This window comes from Lampetra planeri, chromosome 46 (assembly GCF_965212315.1).
Source record: "Lampetra planeri chromosome 46, kcLamPlan1.2.h2, whole genome shotgun sequence".
NCBI lineage: Eukaryota > Metazoa > Chordata > Hyperoartia > Petromyzontiformes > Petromyzontidae > Lampetra > Lampetra planeri.
The window spans coordinates 5,603,103-5,625,031 of record NC_136152.1 but is presented as its reverse complement, the minus strand read 5'-3'; the positions used below and the strand labels follow the sequence as shown (position 1 = coordinate 5,625,031).

The 21,929-nt window shown below is 47.6% G+C and overlaps 1 protein-coding gene across 1 annotated transcript in view; it reads left to right on the top strand.

Moving 5' to 3' along the window:
• The window catches only part of LOC144733353 (glutamate receptor ionotropic, NMDA 3A-like), an 88,513-nt gene that overhangs the window by 9,208 nt on the left and 57,376 nt on the right, over positions 1-21,929 (top strand). Inside the window, exon 2 of the mRNA XM_078615215.1 lies at positions 14,098-14,696. Within this exon, the coding sequence (XP_078471341.1) occupies positions 14,098-14,696 (599 nt within the window). The remainder of the gene's footprint in view (positions 1-14,097; positions 14,697-21,929) is intronic.

The window sequence follows — 21,929 nt, the reverse complement described above, 5'->3', positions numbered from 1 at the left end:
TGATCCTCTGTCTCTGGAGTGTCATTCCAAGTGTGTGTCTCTCATCGTTTCACTCCGCCCTTTTCAGCTCGTGTTACTTTGTTAATTTCCTCACACCGCTGTTAATAAAAAATTGGTGCTTTGAATCGGCAAGAGACCTGGGTTTGAGCTTCAACGAAGCTCATGGTGGGCCCTAAACCGTATCCGTACAAACCGTGGCAGTAGATGCGGATGCCTGATGCACAAATGGACAATTAAAAACTCTCCAGTGTGCGACTGTGGTCATCCAGAACAGATCGTACGACGTATAACAACGCAATGCCCTATCCACAAATAACGAAGGAGACGTCCGAGCGATACACTCCCACTGCTCTTGACGCGGTTATCCAACTTGACTACCTGAATGTGAAATTGTAGTTGTTGCTCTGCTTCTATACCAGCCGTATGAAAGAAGACGACAATCGACGTTTGTAAAATTCTGAAGAAATGCCTGAGGCTCAGAACAACATATTATACGGATCATAAACACTTGAACGCTGACCAAGAAAAGCACGTGGATTAGCGATATCTATCAATCGACTGATGAATAAAGCAAGACGCTGGTCATGGAGGTTGTTTGACCATACTTCACCACATTGGCCAGTGTGGGTTGGTAAAGGGTGGGGTGATTGGAGGCTGGGGTGTATCACTGGTTCAGATATCACTCTGCACTGATGCTAGCTGAGGTATGTTATATGATGGAAGAAAAATATGTTACACATTGGAACGTGTTTTTTTTGTCTCATTTAGAGCTATGAAATCAGCTCATGGGAGCAGTTTAGGGTGGCCTTCATCATCCAGCGGTAGAATGACTGTGGGTGATGGTCATTAGTAATCTATCCTGAATCATAATTTTAAATGATTTTTTTCGTGGGGCGGTTATTGTTTGTTCTGTAAATATTGGAATTTCTTTCCTGTTTTCTCCATCCTTATTTAAGGCCACGGTCTGACTTGAAATACAAGACTCGTGGTCTCAGTGGGCTCTTAAGGGGTCACCAAGGTCACCCGAGTGCCATCTATCACCGATTTAGATCAAGGGTAAAGAGTCAAACGCTCGTGCAAAACGATGAAAATGAACAGGTGTGCAAAGCGGGGCAAAATTCTGTTAGTCTTGAGGTTACATCTTGGGAAAATATTACAAATGAACATTTTTACATGGCAGACAAAACGGTGGCCAGTGCTGCACAAGCACAAATAACAACACTCGTGGTGCTGTTGGCGCACTTGTCAACAACACCGCTCACAAGAGGAAACAAAATAAAAACAGCCTGCCTCAGCAGCAGACCATGCTTTCCCACCTGATGACGGACGCTTGTGTTGCGCCCGAAACGTCGTGATTTATTTTATTTTATTTTATACCTACATGACTTTAACGAAAGAACCAAAGAGTATAGGAAATACATATTTTTGACGGTTTTGCTCGCGTAAAAAATATATTTGACCGATTGGCATTCATTATATTATCTACGTGTTTTTCTTCGTGTCTGTAAGTACGTGCGTATGTTGAACTTCTTTCGCACCATACGTAGCCAACGGCGCTAATCGGAGGTACGGAGGTAGGACAACAAACTGAACACAAAAAGCAGTTCTAGTTTTCAACCTAGATTTAAAACTGCAAAGCTCCAGTGGCTTCCTGATATCGGAAGGAAGAACATTCCAGACCGCCGCGAAAGCGCATCTGAAAGCGCGCAATGCGGTGGCTGTCTTTGCTCGATTGGCCAGTAAAAAGAAAGAGGAGGAAATGGCCTTTTCCCCTTCGCACGCAACCTGCTGATCGACCGACTGTGGTGCAACCCATGGGCGGACAGAGGCGAGGGCATTTAAGAGATGTGCACCGTTCCTAACAAGTATACATTCTGAGCACGAATCTCCCCCACGCGTCTTTGTAAACTTTTTCAGATTTGTTTTTGCCATCAAAATTACTCGTCCTCGTTCATAGAGGAATTAATAACTTGGTTCATATGAAGGGGTGGGGGGGGGGGTGCAAACTTTTGACCGCTCTTCCATGAGCTATCAGGATTTCCGAGTGTCTACTTGTTATAAATGCGTCTTAAAACATATTTATACGCTTCCACTTATTAAAGTTTGAGTTAATTTAGTAAATGGGTTTTTTAAAATGTATTAATAATATAGTTTTTTAATGCCGAGTGTCTGCTGCTGGTATGATCCTTGATGAAAAGCGCTAGATAAATGGAATTATTATTAAATACAATAAGCAAACAACAATATGCTTCATTCCGATATATGTCTTGGAAGCTGTGATAGGGCCTCTAACGCTGTGGCGACACCTACACTTGTACATGTCGCTCTGAACAATGGCGCTGCTCACAAATCAAATTACTATCTCCCCGCACATTCAAAACATATATTTAAATATATATATATATTTTACACCTCCCATTAGCCTTGTGGGAGTGACTCTTTTCAGCAGCATTGGTCTAATAAAATCAGACACCACCGGTGTTTTTTTTTCTCCCTTTCATGCAAGTGTCTCATCGGCAGAGTCAGGGTCGCTTGGAACCATTGCTGGTGAATTGCCAGAAATCTCTACGCAAGGGCCCTTTTCGATTGGATGTGGGTCCTATATCAAGCGGAGAGCGATTTAAAAAAATCGCATCTCATTGTCAAAAACAGTGGGGGCCGCCTCCCTCCATCCTTCTTATTTGAATGAGACTTGTGCACTCGCCCTTGGGGGCTTTTTCCAGTGTTTGAAAAAATAATAATGTGTTTTACCCTTTCTGACAATAGAACAAGTATTGAGATGTTCAAACACCAAATAGCTACCTTTTTCAAGGAATCAAGTATGCATTAACCACACTTGCTTGTGGTGAACATGCATTATTTCCAGAAATGGTGAAAGCTATTCTTATTTTTTCATACTTTGATCCTGGAAAAAAAAGGTCCTATGAAAATGTTCAGTGTTAGCTGCAAAGGTTGTTATCATTGTCATGCTACTGTCTCCTTTCACTACATCCATTCGTCTTTTGTTGTTAATCCCATCTACGGGTGTGGGGGGGGAGCCTAAGTGTCATTCGCGTGTGTATTATGTCACTGGTCGACTCATAACAACGAGCGGAGCGCCAAGCGGCTAAAACACAGCAAGTTGGCACGTTTTGGGGGCACAGGTGGTGCATCGGCCAGTCAGTCAACCCATGGCACCTGCTGGGTCTGTCCCGTGACCTCCTCCCAGCGGGCGTTCGACACTTCACGTGGCCTTAAAGTGCACATAGCCTGGCACAAACGCCGTGGTAAAGTAACCACCACTTAGTGGCCAATGGGGGTTGTTGTTGTTGGTGGTCGACTCAGCCTCAAAGGTGACCGGGCGTGGTGCTGGCCACCCAATCCCACGTGTGCCGTTGCGGCCTTCACAGGGTGTTCGCTCCAAGCAAGTGCCCCAACGGTCTGTTCATGCAATACGGGGAAGGGGGTGACGGTGGAAGGGGAATCATTGTCTTCGTTAGACTAAAATATAGAGCTTACTTGCACCTGTACCGAACTTGTCATCTTTACACGTGCACTGTTATTGTTTTTGTTTGACTCGCGCGTGTTTCGTTTTCGGACCGTCACACACCTCGCTTGTTAGCTGTGCAAATATTCCTTAAGGACCCCTGCTGCTGCTGTACTCCGTGCTCGTTCTCAGCGATATTGACGTTTTTCGTCCAAGTTTTTGTTGCCGCTGTAAAATAAGCAGGTGGGGGGGGGGGGGGCTAACTAAACGGGATCACCGTCGTCAACAAAACCAAATGAACTTAGACGTATCAGAAAGTGAAGACAGCAGAGAGCACAATCAGCGAGGAGGTAAATGATGGGGGACAGGGTTGCCGGAATGGAGGCAAAGAGGTTGAATCGATGCGAACCGGCATGCCGCATCCTTGGGTTAACGCTCATCCCCATCACCAGCCATGCTGACTCCACTGCTAGACGGTGTCTCCCCACGAGTTGTCTCCGTCTTTCTCTCTCGCTCTCTCAGTCCTACGTTGTAGACATACATCTGCGGCCTCCTATTGTTTTGGCAGTCACACGGTCACTTCTTGACTCCGGGCCTTTCATCCAGCAGTGGATTGAAAAGAAGCCGTCATTGATTTAATAACAGCAGCCGATTTGTCCATGCGACACCCACGATTGACTGCGATCGACTTGCCACTAAGTGGTACCTCCTTTATTGACCGTGACCAGATGATGGGCCGAGTCAATTCCGAGAGAGAAATGTGAACTTGCCGACCTTCTGATTGCGAGTGTCCCCAACACTTTGATCGCCCTTGCAATGCAGCTTGTTGTTGAAAGGAGGAAGATTTCATGAACAGCGAACGGGCTGGCAATCCACAATGCATCAATTGAGCTTTGCTATTTTGTGACAGAATTCTCGTGCACAAAAACTGTTTACCCACGGCACAACACGGGAAGGGGGAGCAGAGTGAGTTGTGTAAAAGGGGGCAGACCGGGGCAAAGATGCCGGGACGGCGGAGATCCCCAGGAGGGCACTGCTCACGATGAGCGGCAGGAAGGAGGGAGGAGCGCTGGGCTAGAAGGGAAGGAGCAGGAGACGGAATGACTGGGCCACCATGTCGGGGAATGAGAGGATGAAGATGATGAGAGAGGAGCGAAGAGGGAAGGTTGGAAACGTACGGTGCAAAATAAGTTCAACGTGCATGCATTCAGAGAGCGGATGTGGTCGCACACAAGCCACGGGATTTATAGGAGGACTCGAGCCGATTTAGTCGGAGAAATGATTGTGGGCACAGACTCACGTGGCACGCACACACACGTGGGCACACCTGCTGATTTCACGAGCGTTGTAATATATGTGACCTCCTCGCATGTTAATCCCACGGCTACATAGCAGGGCTGAACGATTAATCGATTTCAAATCGCAAAGGCTGCGTTTTTTTGCGATTTGAAAAGTCCTATTACTTTCTAATTGGAATAGTTTTATTTTTTATTATTATAACTTCATTTCTTTAACTTAACAATGGTTCTATGTTTGATTGTTCTATTTCAATTTAAACATTTTCATAAATACATGTTGGAAGCAATTCATATCTTGTAAGTTCTCATCCTTGTGTAATAATCCTTCCAGAGACGGCTTCGGAATCGGTCCTTTTATTTCCACTCCACAATACACTTTGCTCACTCACTCTCCGTTGCTGGCAGACAACGGAGAGAGGACAGACTACGCACTAAGTCCCCACCGCGCACGTGGCAACCCCAGCCCCCGTCCGCGCGTGACCCTGCTCTTGTCAGTTTCAGTCTGCTCCCGATCGTTCCCCTCCACTCGCTCTTAATACCTTCGTCACGTGGTTCCCCCAGCCAATCGTACATGGACAGCTTCGACCATTCTCGATGGTTCCCTGTCAATCCCGGGACCACGCCCCTCATCCGGCTCCCCATTGGCTGGGGCCCCGAATGGCTAGGCCAATCACTCCTGATGACATGCCGTGATCACGCCGGGGCCATGGTCCCTATCTCAATCCTTATTGGCTACAAGCAGGACCGGCAAGCCAATCCCCACGTGAACCCTCTATGGCTGTTATTACACTTGCATTATTATATATAGAGCAGTTCATATTTTGATGGTATCATGTGGTAATGCTCCATCACGTGTTTTAAATCTATTACACAGTGAAAATTGAACTGAAGCTTGACTTAAAAAAATGTAATCGCAAATCAAATCTCAAATATCTGTCAAAAAAATCGCAATTAGATATTTCCCCCAACTCGTTCAGCCCTACTACATAGCAAAGGTGTAGCGCTGTCATTATTTGTAGGTGGATGTCCTCCACACTGCTCTAGCGGACCCCTCTAGACTCTGGTGGCCCCTGGTGGAATTTTGTGCGGCCCCTGACGTACGGCCCCTGGCAAGGCACAAAATCTGAAAACACCCCCCCCCCCTCCATCACCATCATCGTGCTGTCAACCCCCAAATGATTTCAAAGTGCCCCCCCCTTCTGAAAATTAGTGAAGAACACTGCTCTCTCTCTCTCTCGAGAGAGAGTATTTTGGTTTTGTTCTACCACGCTTTGTTCTACCACGCTTTGTTCTACCACGCTTTGTTCTACCACGCTTTGTTCTACCACGCTTTGTTCTACCACGCTTTGTTCTACCACGCTTTGTTCTACCACGCTTTGTTCTACCACGCTTTGTTCTACCACGCTTTGTTCTACCACGCTTTGTTCTACCACGCTGTCCAGATATCTTGGAAGAGGTGGGAGTCACCCACACTTTCCTCCAGCACACGCGACTTGCCGATGGCCTAACTATTTAGAGTATTCGGCTGCGATACGTTTCCACATGATGAGCCACTTCGTTGGGGTATAATTTATGATGACCAGGTCGCTTCTGAACAGAGCTGTCGGCTTTACATGGTAAAATTATAACAACAAAAAGTTAGTACACGTGTCGTAAAGAAAATGATACTGCTGTGTGGACAGAGGTGGGCAGCATTAATAATCTTGCACCACTGATCGAACCAGCGACTTCTGAATGGCAGGTCCACTGCATCCGCATCGGTGAAAAGAGAAGGCGCTTCCTTTAGAAAGTATTTCACTTCCAATTTTAAGAGTTGTAAGGATCCCACTTCCAATTGTATTCAAAAACCATTTACAACCGAGTGGTGCCATTGGTAAGCCTCGTGGTATGTTTCACTGAAATCGTTGATGGGTTTTTGTGCTTTTTGGGGGGTATTTTCCCACAATTTTATTTCAATCGTTGAGTTCTCTCTCAGCGTTTGTCAAGCCGTGAGATGAAGAATTCATTCAGAGACGTCTCAGAGCAGTGCACTCCATTTGTTAGAGACTAGCTGTGGAAGACGTTTTTTTTTTCTTCACAGGACTTCTGACAAATCTTTCAAGTGGGCTTATTTGTACACTCTCCACAGCAAAGGATGCACTTTGCCACTCACCCTGCTATAAGATTGTCCCTTGACGGTCAAACCAGTGTTTTCAATTTCTCATGATCTACATGACATGGAGAGGCTCTCATCTAACAGTGAATTGACACAAATTAAGTGCACGTGGTTTAATCTCAAAAACAACATTTCGTGCTTAAATACATCCCAATTTTAGATCTTTTTAAACTACACAATTTTTTATTTCACCAGGCAAGGCCCACTGAACTATGTAGCTCTTTTTCATAAGCAACCGGGCCACAAATGATAGGTCAACGAAGTGGCTTATCACTTGGAAATTCATAGCAGCCAAATACTCTGAACGCATATTTCTAAATGTGGAGGGAAAAACCGGAGGAACCGGAGAAAAAAAATCTACGCGACCACGGGGAGAGAGACATGCAAACTTCAAGGTCGGGATGGAGCCCACAACCTCCTGTATACCAGGCGAGTTAGCTAACATCTCGCCACCGTGGCGCCCCCTATTCATTGGACAGTACTTACTCAGATTCGATGCTGAGCAACGGTTTTGACAAACTTTGCTTCGCTTTTGCCGTTCGTTCTCCTCAACCGTTTTGAAAGCGGAAGTCAGAGACGCCCGGTATCGATTTGCGGTTGAAGTAAAATCTTTTTTGTAATTCCGGAAATGTCACAGGGAGCTCAAGGGAGTTACCCCGTGTTCCCGAAGATGCCGGCACACGGCGGTTGTATTGCTCCGGCTACTGCGCACTTTGTCACAACCGTGTGTGTTATCTTTTATTAAATATTCAGTGGGGTGTTTTTTTTTTGCGCGTGCATTTGGGTGTGTTTGCTACGAGCCCCGCGACCCGAGTTTCGCCGCTGACGATTGTCTGGTTTAGACATGTTTGTTTGTTGAAGTACAGAGTTAGCCTAATAACTTTAATGTAAATTATCTCAAGGTTGTTATTGTTTGACTTGCATCCCATTGGGATTTTTAGCACACAGCAATGATAAACGGTGTTTTTTTCTGGCAGACTTTGCTGTTTTTTTCTTCGATTTTTCTGTTGCGCGTAGTCACTTTAAGATGTTTGTTTGTTGCGGTTGCACCCGAGTCAAGAGCCGCATGGCTCACAGGGCTTTACCTAATAAATTAAACTGAACACCGGTTCTGGGCCTCCCCTAGGTCGACGCAGCCTCAAATTAGTATCTCGTGTTGTTTTTAAACATCACCACTGGGGAGACAAAGGCGGCCGAGCGTGGTGCTAGCCACTTTATGTACCGCTCCTGCCATCATAGGTGCTCGCTAACAGCACTTGCTCCTACAGTCTGTTGAGGCTAAAGAGCGAATCTTTGTGTTTGCAAGTGCTCTTAGCGAGCACCTGTGAAGGCCGGCGCAGATTGGGGTAAGGGGTGTTTGGTAACCAACACCGCACTTGGCCACCTTTATCTCCCCAGTGCTGATGTTTGCATACTGCACCAGGTGCTCATTTACGGCTGAGTTGACCTATAGGTGATGCCCAGGACCAGTTCAGACATTCGCCACTGTAATTGGTCGTAAGCCGGAAAAGCTTGGGTCGTCGTATTCATAGCAGGGTATGTTGAAGGCTCTTCAAGGAATTTTGTCAGCGGTGGTGTCGTGGTTTGGGCGCCACGGTGGCGAGATGTTAACTACCTCGCCTGGTATATAGGAGGTCGTGGGTTCCATCACGACCCTTACGCCTGTGGATTTGGAGTTTGCATGTGTCTCTTTCCCCGTGGTCGTGTGGATTTTTCTCCGGGTCCTTCAGTTTTTCCCTCCACATTTAGAATCAGAGTGTTTGGCTGCTAATACATTTCCACGTGATAAGCCACTTCGTTGAGGTATCATGCGTCGCCAGGTCGCTTCTGAAAAAAGAGCGATATAGCTCAGTGGGCCTTGCCCTGTAAAAAATAAAAGTTTAGTTTTTATTTTAATGGCGTTGGCCATTACAGCCCAGCGGAATATCATCTTTGCTTCACGTAGATTTTTGCAACGTCCACGATTTTGTTTTGCTGTTGTTGGTGGTGTTATGCTGGCCCACCCCCTTCTCACCATTACGCTGGGATAATCGAGAGTTGACTGCATGACAATTGTCTGTGCAAGAGGATCGCCGGACGGCATGCCATCTGGCAAATGATATTGAAAATTGTGAACCCAGAGGTGGACAAGCGGCCTGGGGCAATAGTGCCATCACCGACACTCAGCCAGCACCGCTGACATCCTAGATTCGAAACTGGGTTTCAGCCGTCCGTGATTAAATTACCTTTTCAATTGTGGTGAACTTTAAAGGCGGCTAAAGCTCGGCCACCGACAGATGACCGCACGTGAAAGTCAACAAAAAAAACAAGGTTACATTTAACAAGGTTACTTACATGGCATCAGTATGGGATGACAGCAGGGTGAATGACGCTCTATAAAATGAAAGTGTTATTATTACTACGTCATCTGCAAGTAGGGTTTGTGACTCTGCGCAAGCAAATGTGGCACGTTCCAGCGAGTACGATTGAAGGGTTTTGTTTTGATTGCCATCTGACGCAAACGAAAACATATTTGCAGGACTCATAAAAAGGTAGAGCGCTTTTGGAGTGAATTCAGAAGTGGTTCTGTGACACAGCCTTTTTGGGGGGTCATTCCCTGAAAAGAAAATTGTGGCCTACTGCTCACACAGAGATGCTCTCAATGGACAATCATTTCTTCTCTTTCTCGATTGAGAACTCATTTCTTTAGGACTGCTTTTTGTGCTTAGTTTGTTGTTCTTCCCACCACGCCTCTGATTAGTACGGTTGGCTACGTATGGTGCGAAATAAGTCCGACATGCATGCAAACGTACATTATGACATGGCGTTGACAGCATAATTAAATACGAATTTATTCACAGACCTTTGCCAGTAACCGTACAACGTTGACTCAACGTTGGCTCATTGGTCCAAGTTTTCTGGGTTGTCAGTCCAATTGTTGGATGAAGGCCTCCCAAAGACGTGTTCGTCATGGCGGGTTTTTTTTTACCATAGGGGCCGTCCATAAATGACGTTACGCACCTAGGGGGGGGGGGTCAGACATTTTTGACGATGTGTGACGAGGAGGGGGGGGGGGGGTTGTGACGTCACATCAAAATGCGCTTTAAAGTGATTTGAAACATGTTTTTTTGTTTGGGGGGTGGGTCTGACTTTTTTTGACGCCGTGTGACAAAGGGGGTGGGGGGTCAAAAATCGTCCAAAATCGCATGACGTCAATAATGGACGGCCCCATACTTCACCACGCTGGTCAGTGTGTGGGTTGGTGAACTTTCAGCTCTCACTCACCGCTGAAATTCGCTGCGGAGTCAGGTTCAGATTACTGGGTTCGCCGCGCACTGTCCTCAACACTGCGCCATGGTGCCGGGATGTTAGCTAACTCGCCTGGTATACAGGAGGTCGTGGGTTCGATCCCAACCCTTATGCCTGTGGATTCGGAGTTTGCATGTTCTCCCCGTGGTCACGTGGATTTTTCTCCGGGTCCTCCGGTTTGTCTCTCCACATTTCGAGTCATGCGTTCAGAGTATTTGGCTGCTATACATTTTCACATCATACGCCACTTCGTTGCGCTATCATTTGTGGCCATGTCGCCTCTGAAAAAACGAACTATATAGCTCTGTGGGCCTTTCCTGGTAAAATAAAACATTGTTTAATTGTTGAATAGTTTTAAAAGCACGCTGCAAGCTAAGACACGCACACAAGGCATTCTGCCGATGCACCCGAGTAATGCAGCAACTTGGATAGTGGCTTAGAAGGATATGTAGATGATAAAGATGATGATATTAACAATTCTAGCCAGTAAGACCTCACTGAGCCTCAATATTATGATTCGGTAGGGTGCTGCATTGGGATTATTCGTCGAATTCTTATTATTTTTGTCATAACTCTTTTACATGTTTAAGTATCCAGGGAAAATCCACCGATGCTTGACGCTCGGAAATCCATACGGATATGAAAGTAACCGTTGGCTATATACAGTGTGAAATAAGTTCAACATACATACGGGAAAGTGGTGATGCAGTGGTTAGCGGACTGCGCTATGGAACTACAACAATTAAAATATGTTTTATTGTACTAGATAAGGCCCACTGGGCTATACAGCTCTTTTTCAGAAGCGACCTGGCCACAAATAATAGCTCAACAAATCGGCGCATTATCATGTGGAAATGTATATTAGCCAAATACCAATAATAGGGTTTTTCCCCCTTTCTTTCTGGCAACAAAACTGAAACCTTTTTACAAGGAATCATGTGTGCAAAACAAAAAAACACACTGATAATATATGCATTGTCCTAAAAATAGCCAAATACTCTAGACATACGTTTCTAAATGTGGAATGAAAAACCGGAGGACCCAGAGAAAAATCCACACGACCACGGGGAAAACATGCACACTCCAAATATATAGGCGTCAGTCAGGGTGGGTACCGAAACCACGACCTCTTGTATACCAGGCAAGGTAGTTAACATTTCGCCCTTCTCGCCACGCATGAACGCAGTGGCCATAGCCAACATCAACAGCAACAATTCATTTTTAACCTGCACTGACAGTGTGGTGAAGTAGGGTCAAACCATCGCCACAACAGGCACGGCGTTGAGAATACCTTCAACCGGCCATGACTCAACAGGCCCATACATTCAATTATTGCTCATTGTTCACGGTGTCTCGGCACGCGTGAGTCCCTTTCAAAACTAACGGCATTGTTGTGTCACCTTCGCACGAGGTTGCCTTAATGCACCTCAAGATGTCGTCAACAGTGAATTGGAGACCCCATTAGCTCCATTTGTTTTTGGCAAAATTTTCTACGAGTGGAATGAATTTTGCCTGGAATTTCGACCTACACAAATGATCAACATTGAAGTTACCCCAAGGACCCAATATGCCGTAATGTAAAGCGTCGCTCCACAATTTAGGCCATTATTCCGTCTCCCGCCGCGCGTATAAAAATATAAAAATAGACGAACAAATAAATTGGACGGCGCGCTCGTAGAGTATAATTTTTCGCGCGTAACAGCACGTCCAGGGGAGCGTTTACAAAAGTGCGTCAAGGTTGAAATTGCAATAAAATAAGGACGCGTTATGCGCCAGGGAAGTGCTTCTCGTGGTTGGTAACGTGGCGCGTACCGCGGAGTACGCACTTGCGGCGCTCCGCTCGCTGTCACCGTCTCTTCATCGCCCGCCTTGCGACTCCATCTGGCGGGGATCAAACGTGGGCTGGTCGCAATCTGTCTGGCTGCCGTCAAGAAGGAAAGGCAACAAATGCCACCGATGGATGCCACCCAAACATGCCCTCTGTTCGGCGGTGATATCGTACAGCCCCTTTGGCAAGCCGCTGCTAGATGAGGGCCTCCCGACGCTGTGTCAGTCATGAGGCTTGTTTGACCATACTTCACCACGGTGGTCAATGCAGGTTGGTGAAATGGGGATGGGGAGGGGCAGGACTAGGTCAGATATCACTCGTTCGCCGGTGTGAGTCAAGGCTGAGAACCGAATGCGGGTCGCCAGGTTCACAGTGCAGTTAACTAACCACGGCGCTACTGCTTCGTCTGGCTATGACAGTAGCACTCAAAACGCGACGTGCAGTTACGGAGGCAATTCACGACTTGACCGAGGTGGTCAGGCGGCTTAAACGGAGGTCAGAATCGCCGCCGTGTCATAGCGTGGGACCAGCACTGCTGAAATCCTGGGATTCGAGTTCAGGCCAACAACACAATAATATCAGAGGTGTCCCCGATATTGATTCTTAAGCTCGCGACCTCCACGACCAACGCAGGATTTTCAGGACTTAATCCAGGTGGTGGATTACCCTCAACTCCAGCTCTTTCTGCTGCTCGTCACTGAGGGCCTTTGCCTTGCAACTGTCATTTCGAACACAAGCACACACAAAAAGTGACCATGGCCAAATAAGCCCAGAATTTTCCCGATCTCATCATGTCTCAGACCGCTATGCAAGGTTGAATTTGGGTTTGGAACACCCGCAAAATGTGTTTAACAATTTTTTTTTTACCAGGTAAGGTCCACTGAGCTACGTAGCTCTTTTTCAGAGGCGACCTGGCCACAAATGATATCTCGACGAAGAGGCGTATCGTCACGTGGAAATGTATCACAGCGACTAAACTGGGTTCCTCAAATTGTAGCGAGCTGATGCTCTCATCCTGCAGCCCGGTGACCAATGACTGCACGCAAACAAATAAAACAGCCCCACCATGTTAAATTGAATGTTGCACTCAGCTAAATTCCAGCTCTGCGATCGTACGTGCATGCAGAGTCATTTATTGATTGATAATCCTGTACTCATCGATTCACTCCAATCATTCACTTACCAGAGGTCAGTTGCATTCCTTATTGCTCATCTATCGCTACTACCACTGTGGATACTGTTCCCATGAACTGTAGTCGTTGATTCCTCCACCCGTGTTGAGGACTGGCTCAAGCAGAGTGTGGCTGTTTTGTCTCAAAGGCACTGTGTTCAACCACCGCACTGCAGATCACAACAACACACTCACTCACCCACCCTCTAACTCACTGCATGTGAGGTCACAACACACTCACTCACCAACTCACTAACTCACGCACTCACTCACTCACCCACCCTCTCGCTCACCGAACAGCATGTCACAACAACACACCCACTTACCCACTGACTCACTCATCCACTCACTCACTCACAAACTCATCCACCCTCTCACCGCACCGCATGTCACAACAACGCACCCACTCACCCACCGACTCACTCACTCACTCACCTACTTACCCACCCTCTCACCGCACCGCAGGTCACAACATTTCACATCTGGTTATTCCCTGCCATAGTCTCCTTTACAACCTTGCTCAATTGAATAAAGTATTCACTCCTATCTACCACAACTTTAATAGCGCTGATTGTCGCTGGCTGCTCGGCGCTTTCCAGCCTGTATTTGAGCAACCGCGAGCTGAAAAACAAAACTTATGCTCAACTAAACTATTTTAAATTTCACCAGGTAAGGCCCACTCAACTATGTGGTAGCTCTTTTGCAGAAACGACCTAGCCGCAAAAAATATATCTTAACGAATTGGCTTATCACGTGGACATTTACAACAGCAGCCAAAACAATGAAAGTCATCAAAAAAATGCTTTTATTCACGGTAGAAAAAAACCACGCCCTGACGCATTGCCATTTTTCACCTCGCGGTGTGGGGGGGGGGGGGACTGGGCGAGACAGGATTCCAACCGCCTGCTGCTGAGCTTCAGGACCCACCGGAGGACCTTCATGGACGTGCTCGTCGAGCTGCTGGAGATGCGCGGCTGGAGCGACGTGAGCCTGGTGGTGTGCAACGGCGACGTCCACTGGCACGTCTACGAGCAGTTCCTCAGCCACATCTACGTCAACTCCACCTTCGACATCCAGACGGTGCTCAACGTCAACCCGGCCGTGGGCCACCACGGCCTGGCGGAGCAGCTGCGCACCCTGAGGGGGGCGTCGGACACCATCGTCATGTTCGGCTGCGAGGTCGCCGAAGCCGGGGCCGTGTTCCGCGCCGCCGCCACCGCTCGCCTCCTCGCGCCTGCCTACCAGTGGGTGCTGGGCGACCCGCAGGACATCGAGGGCCTCCGCAGGGAGGAGTTCCCCCTCGGGCTGCTGGCGTTCGGCCGGACCCGCGACCCGAACCTCTCCAACTACCTGGTGGACTCGTTCGAGCTGGTGGCACGCGCCATCCGGACGGCCGTCATGGTGCGGCCGGACCTCACGCTCGTGCCCACGGTCACGAACTGCTTCGACCTGGACACGACGTCGGAGACTTCGGGACAGTACCTCTTCAGGTGAGAGGGGTGAAGTCATTTGCGGGCTGTGGCTCAGCGGTAGAGGGAGCAGAGGCTCGCGGTCGGAAGTGCCCGGGTTCAAATCCTGCTCCGGGGTTTAACACCAGGGTCGACGAAAAGAGTACCGGTCCAATTAGCATGGCTGGATACGTACGGTGAGAAAGAAGTTCAACATACATGTATACCACACCTCCGATTAGCATGGCTGGCTACGTACGGTGCGAAAGAAGTTTAACATGCATACGAGTGGTTTAGTGGCTACGTACGGTGCGAAAGAAGTTTAACATGCATACGAGTGGTTTAGTCTATGGCTAGACTCGATCTACCCTTCACCCCAAAAGCAACCCTCCGTCCCCAACCCTGCCATAGAAATGTGGAATTTCCACCACTGGCGCAGGGCTGTAAACAGCAGACGAGTACTGCCTCGATGCTCATTTGAGAATGAAATCACTTTGACCTTGTTGATTGTACAATCATTGATGTTACACCACAGGAACTTGGGGGATAGAGGTCACATGGGGAGGCCTTCGTCCACAAGTGGCTTGGCCATGGCTGATGATGACCATGATTAGTATTGTCCTACTCAGTTGGTTTTCGAGGTCATGCTGCCGTACGGCTCTTCCGGTACGTTTCCAGGTCTTACCGCGCGTTCCGCACTATGCCTGACCTTTTGCTCCACGTGCCACGGAGCTTCTTCAGGAAGTGAATGTTGACTACGGTGCTCCGAGCTGCCACTGGAACTCTTTGCTCAAGTAGCCCGATGCCTTCTCAGCCTAATTGTGTGTAGACACACCGCTGCAGGCTTACATAGGCCTTCATCCAGCAGTAGATCGACCATGGGCAGCTCCTGCTGCTGCTGGTGACGATGATACACACACACCGTTCGAAACCTCCAGATGCACACTTTCATAGATCTGTGTTGAAAATCTCAAAAAAGAACCGGTATAAAAATTGCCCCCCCCCAAAAGAAATTGGATATTTCCCATGAGAACTAAAGACTCAGCTAGAGTATATTTTTGCCAAATTTCAGCATTCCCGCTCTCCTCGACCATAATTTGCATTAGCGACTCTCTCACTCGCTCACTCAAGGCCAGCTTTATATATGAGATTTGGATTTAATAATTGAGCACCGGGCATTTGGTGCGCATGATTAGGATTGTAATGCGAAATATGCCACTCTTGGCAATGAGTGCAAAAACACTCAATTATCTCCTCTCTCGGCTTAAACCTCAAACGGTGTCCCTATAATTACAAAGGGGACACTTTTCAAGAGATCAACAGATTTTGTCGCATTGGCCCAAAGTGGGCCATTTGCGTGCCGAACCGTTATATAACGGTTTAACACGTAGGCTGTCGCGACCAATATTATGCATAATAAACGTTTTTGGGTTAGATCGCGTTATTTATAAATGTGTCGTAACCCTCCACCACCCGACACGGCCAAACAGTAAAAATGTGTCACGTTTGCAAAGGACAAAATCATTCACTTCTTTAGCCCACCGGTGTGTCGAAGAGCGAATCCACATCATTTAAAATTTGAGTACGACGTTTCGCTGGTAATTACATCCAGATTTACCTGGCAAATCGCCCGATGAAGCTGGATGTAATTACCAGCGAAACGTTATATAACGGTTCGGAAGCACCCTGAGAATGATTGTTTAAGGGCGCTTTATACGCTTAAATTATTATTATTAGTGAGAAGTCGATATTTCAGCATTCTTGGTGAAATAGAGCAGTGGCGTAACGGTGAGCACGCTTGCACTCGGAAGCCGACAGCTTGCACGCGTCACCTTTGCCCGCCTGCACTAACCAGGGCGGTGAAGAACGGTCAAAGCAACCGTCATGGCCGACAGGAAAATTAGAATGTTAGCATTTCATACATTTAAATACACAACAACAATAACAACAAAACTCCCACGAGTTAAAGCTGCGAAGTTTGCAGTTGCCGAGTAATATTTTAGGCAACGTTGACAGAAATAAATGCTCTCCTGCAATGGAAGGCTACAGCGGCTTTCATGGAGTGGTGACCTTTAAGTTTTTTTGCGTGTGCTGATAAATGGAACTTTGACGGGAGGAAAATTGGTTCCTTGTAGCAATAAGTTTGTTCATTCATCGAAAGACATTGCATGAAAAAACGCTTTGCAGGTCTCATTTTAATACAAAGCAGAGGTCTATTGAATCATATGTCAAAATGCAAATGTAATCCAGACTAAATAACTAACTACTATCACGTGACATTTACGAAACGTTCAAACTTCAGGATGATTTTCATTGAACCTCCAAAACATTATTTTCTTTTTCAAAAGATTTCCAGGGGTGCCGGAAGGATGAGGGGGGGGAGGGATATTTGTCAAATTTAAGACGCTGAAATTGCCCTGCAATGTGCTTTTTTGGGTCGTACCGCCAGCATGCTGTCAGGCGCTATGAGCCCAGAACAACAGAGCGGGGGTGGCGGGGGGGGTTTCAGACAAAAAAAAACGTTCGGCTCCTGGAGGGAGTTCACGCAGAGCGGAGCGAAACCTCGGCTGTCACTGCTGACGTTGTGCCGGAGGCAGAGCGCGCGGCAACAACCTGGGAGCACACTGCAGGGCCGTACAGCCACGGACGCGTGGCGCTGAAACCGTTTGAACGAAACTTTTTCTTTTCTTTAACTCGGTAAGGCCCCACTGCGCTGCCGTGTAGCTTCTTTTTGCAGAGGCGACCTGGCTATCATGGACGACAGCTCAACAACGTGGCTTCTTATCGACGTCGTCGCCATCATCATCACGTGGAAATTCATGGCAGTCCAAATCGTTTTACACAGAAACTAATGCATGAAACAATGCAAGATGGATGTGAACAAAGCCGTCGACGTTTTTTGTCACGTAAGTAAAACAAGTGAAGGTGGTGCAGCCCTGCAATCGCTCGCTCAAGCCACTGCTGGCAGAAGGGTCCTCCACGAGAGAAGGGCTCTCGATGGTGAAAATATCATGGAAGAGGATGGGAATACTGCCCACACTTTTTCCCATCACAAACCACGACCCACAGATCAACCGACTGTCGATAACACTGGTCAATAAAAAAAATTAAAAAAAATTCTGGCCTGGACTTTTGCAGCTGTTTTAGACTAATTTCAGGGTGCTGATTCCAAATCTGATCTCAGATTTGCTCTATCACATCTCATGTTATGCTATCGGCATTGATTTTACCCGAAGTTAACTCTGTCACTTATGATTGCAAGTTGTTGCGAGTCAGTGACTGCTTTAGTGTTAAAATATGGTGTTGTATTTTTAGGATAGTGTGTTTATAATATAATTTTATGTAGATATCCACATTTATTTAATATTTTTCTTCTGCAGTTTTTATTGAAAATGCAATATTTGATATCTCAAAAACCTGATGTGATAGACAAAAACTGATGCCAGATTTGGAATCAGCACCCCAACGTTACATTTAAACTGTTGGAATACCTTATGCTAGAAAAAGTGTGTTGACCAGTGTAATTGATTTACAAACTATTTAAACTATTAACTATTTGTTATTCTTTGGGTCTATCGGTAAAGTTACGTAGATAGGTTCAAAGAAAATAACAAAAATCTACGACGTGTTGATCGCACCATAAGCGGTCGTCATCATTTCGGTAAAGTCACCGTTAGGAATTCCTGCAGTAACGAAAGCTTTGAGTCAAGATTGAACTATTTGTTATTTTACCAGGTAAGGCCCACTGAGCTGTATAGCGCTTTTTCAGAAGCGACCTTGATATCACAGAGGATTGCTCAACGAAGTGGCTCATCATCACGTGCAAACAGCAGCCAAACACTCTAAACGCGCATTGATTCCAAATGTGGAGCGAAACACCGGAGGACCTGGAGAAAAATCCACCCGACCACGTGGAGAGAGAGACGCAAACTGCAAATGTATATAGGTGTCACGGTCGGTATCGAACCCACGATCTCCTGAATACCAGGCAAGGTAGTTAACATCTCGCCACCGTGGCCCCCTTATTCACGCAGTGAAGCACTACCAAGCGCCGCAATTATGGAACACTCCGAGCATTGAGTTGTCTACGCCAACACGTCACTGTTAGAAAAAGTTAGATTCGCAGAGTGCTTTGTTTACATTTTGAATACAATTGTAAGGCAAAGGCAAATGCAAAATACGGTTTTGTTACGCATATAAATGAGGCTATAGCTCAAGATACTTTAACAAGCGGGATTTAAGAGGATTTTATTTTATTTTTACGTATGCAGGGACAGCAGCGTAGAATGCTAACGGGCTTGGGGAGACGATGTTCATAGCAGAAGAGAAAATGAAGAAACTTGTAAAGAGAGAGAGAGAGGCACACAGTCATGAGGCAGAAAATGCAGGTATTGATGATGCATTTGAACACAGGAGGAGTCTCAGCAATTGTGGACTGTCAGAAGAAAGGAAGTATAGACCATGGGGACAGTAGCAGAGACCATAATATAGTTTTTGTAAGCTTAGATCACGTAAAAATGAATGTCGTTAAACCCGCCACCACCCGACACAGACAATTAGTAAGGTTAGTCTCAGACAATTTGATAACTCAGATTGTAAATGTTGTGGGTTTACTCTCCAACACACCGGTGTGCTGTACTAGTGTAATAAAAGACTTGACCACGATCTCTGGCTCAGTGTCCTTTATTTGGTCCGTACTGCATTCCCACACGGCTGTCTCTCTTATTCTCTCAGTGCTGGTTCCGATGTCACTCCAGTCACCATCAGCAGCCCCGCTGCTGTTCTTTGTCGCTCTTGCAGCCCCCACAGCAGCTCCGCTGCTGTTACTCACTCTCAGCCCCCTTGGCTGTAATCGCTGCTGCTCACTCCGCAGCGCTGACAGCCTCGTGCTGTCTCTCTCTCTCTTCGTCGCTCCTGCGACTCTCTGCAGCCACACCGCTGCCTCTAACACACAGCCTTCCTGGCTGTACTCTCCTCTCTCTTCGTCGCTCCTGCGACTCTCTGCAGCCACACCGCTGCCTCTAACACACAGCCTTCCTGGCTGTACTCTGGGGTCGGCTCCCGCTCGCCGGCGGTGCCCCCCTCCTCTCATTCGCCCTCGTGGCCTCACCCTTTTCCATTCACAACCCGACTGCCTTCTCTTTCCGGTTTACCCACTTAAGGACCCCAACCTTTCACCCACGTCACCTGGCTCCGCCTCCTTGTGACGTCACGTCCGGAAGGTCGCTTTCGCCCGCATTACACCACCCTCCCCCATAGAAAAAACCCAGCCGACCTCGGCTGAACAATACCAAAGCGTAATGCGGTGAACCGACCTTCCCCCTTAAAGGACACTAAGCATGTAATATAACAACAAGAACAACAACAGCACAAAGCACAACAACGCACATCCGCATGTCGTACACGACAGCCACCCGGCCCCAGGGTAGTGGAGATGATGTAATTCCGGGCCGCTTAAGAAAACCCCAATAATTACCCAAATAACCGCGATGGACGCCCCAGTATTTACATTTTAACAACAATATTATTTACACGTGAAAACAACAACAACAAAAAAATTTCTGCTCTTACCCACCAGCAGTCCTCCCTTGAGGACCAGCACAGACCTCAGACGTACACAGCATGTACCCACAGTCACTCTCAACAAACCAACAACCCCTAATCGCACACCCTCGCATGGAAAGAGCCACGCTCCCCAGCGGTAACGTTTAATTCGCCGTAACCCTCACCGTGGTCGTCAACCCACGGCAACATCCATTTACCATACTCTCAGCTAGTGCCATTTCGGGGATGAGCAGCACTCGGCCATGCTCCTCCCTTACTATCCCATCAGCGATGGACACACACCAGCCTTGCCAAAAATAATGACGTTGCAACGTCAACAAAGTCTTCTGCACCCCTAAATGCAATAGTGTGTCACAATGGAGAGTTCTAATCAACTCGAATCGCAAGGACGTTGGTAGCACCACACGCCAGCTTTCCTGGAACCCTTCTCGCCACATAAGCAGACCATCTCGGAGAGCGGTTCGCGGCCCCACAGCCGTACTCGGACTCCCATTGTCCCTCATAGACCGCTTCCGCATGGACAACAACAACTCATCCATCATTTGTTCCCGAATCCAGACAGACCGCGGCAGATTCAAAACCCCGTCAGTCGGTCCCGGTTCCATCGGAGTATCCGACTTCTCGACGGCCAACGTAAGCGGCTGAGGGGGGTTTAGAATCGGCGAACACCTATGCGTCCCCGACGCACATTTACAAGGGGCGCGCCCTGGTAATCTGGAAAGTGCGTGAGCGTTCGCATGGCGCACTCCCTTCCGATGTTGAATTTGGAAGGAAAATGCCTGTAGCGTGTCCAACCAACGTGCCCACTGTCCCGATGGCTGGTCCATTTTAAGTGCATATTGCAAGGCCGCATGATCCGTATGCACAATAAAAGAACGACCGTAAAGGTACGGTCGAAATTGCCGTAGGAAAAACCAACCGCCAAAAGTTCTCTACGAGTGACACAGTAGCGTGTTTCCGCAGGCGACCAGACTCGGCTACCATACGTCACGACGCGCTCTATGCCCCCTTTAGACTGTGATAATACCGCCCCATTACCTGTGTCACTCGCGTCCGTATCAAGAATGAAAGGGCGATCAAAATCGGGATAATCCAATGTCGGAGCCGTAGCCAATAGATCACGCAGACTCCGAAAGGCCGCCTCTTCCGGCTGTCCCCAAACAAATTTCCGTCCTTTACTCGTAAGGAGATGCAAGGGCCTCGCAATCGTCGCAAAACCCGGCACAATCTTCGGTAATACGAGGCAAATCCCAAAAACCGCCGAACATCCCCCACGGTGGCCGGAGTCGGCCAATCCCGGACGCACGCCGTCTTTTCCGGATCCGTGGACACCCCCTCAGCACTCACAATGTGCCCCAGATAACGGACGGACCGTTGCAGTAGGTGGCATTTCTTTGGTTTAAATTTTAAATTCGCAGAGCGCATCCTCGTGAACACTGTCTCCAGCCGTGTTAAATGTTCCTCAAATGTGCGGCTGAAGACAATGATATCGTCCAAATATATAAGACACGTCTGCCACTGCAACCCCGTCAAACGAGCTCCATCAATCTTTGAAATGCGCTTCATAGCCAAGGGAAGATCAATCCCTCGGCAAGGCCAGATATCAACGACCCCCCCCACGGGGTAATGTTCTCTTATAGAGACAATAACGCCCTAACCCAAAACCCGTGAGCCCCCGGCACACCAGGTTCAGTCTGCCACCGCACAACT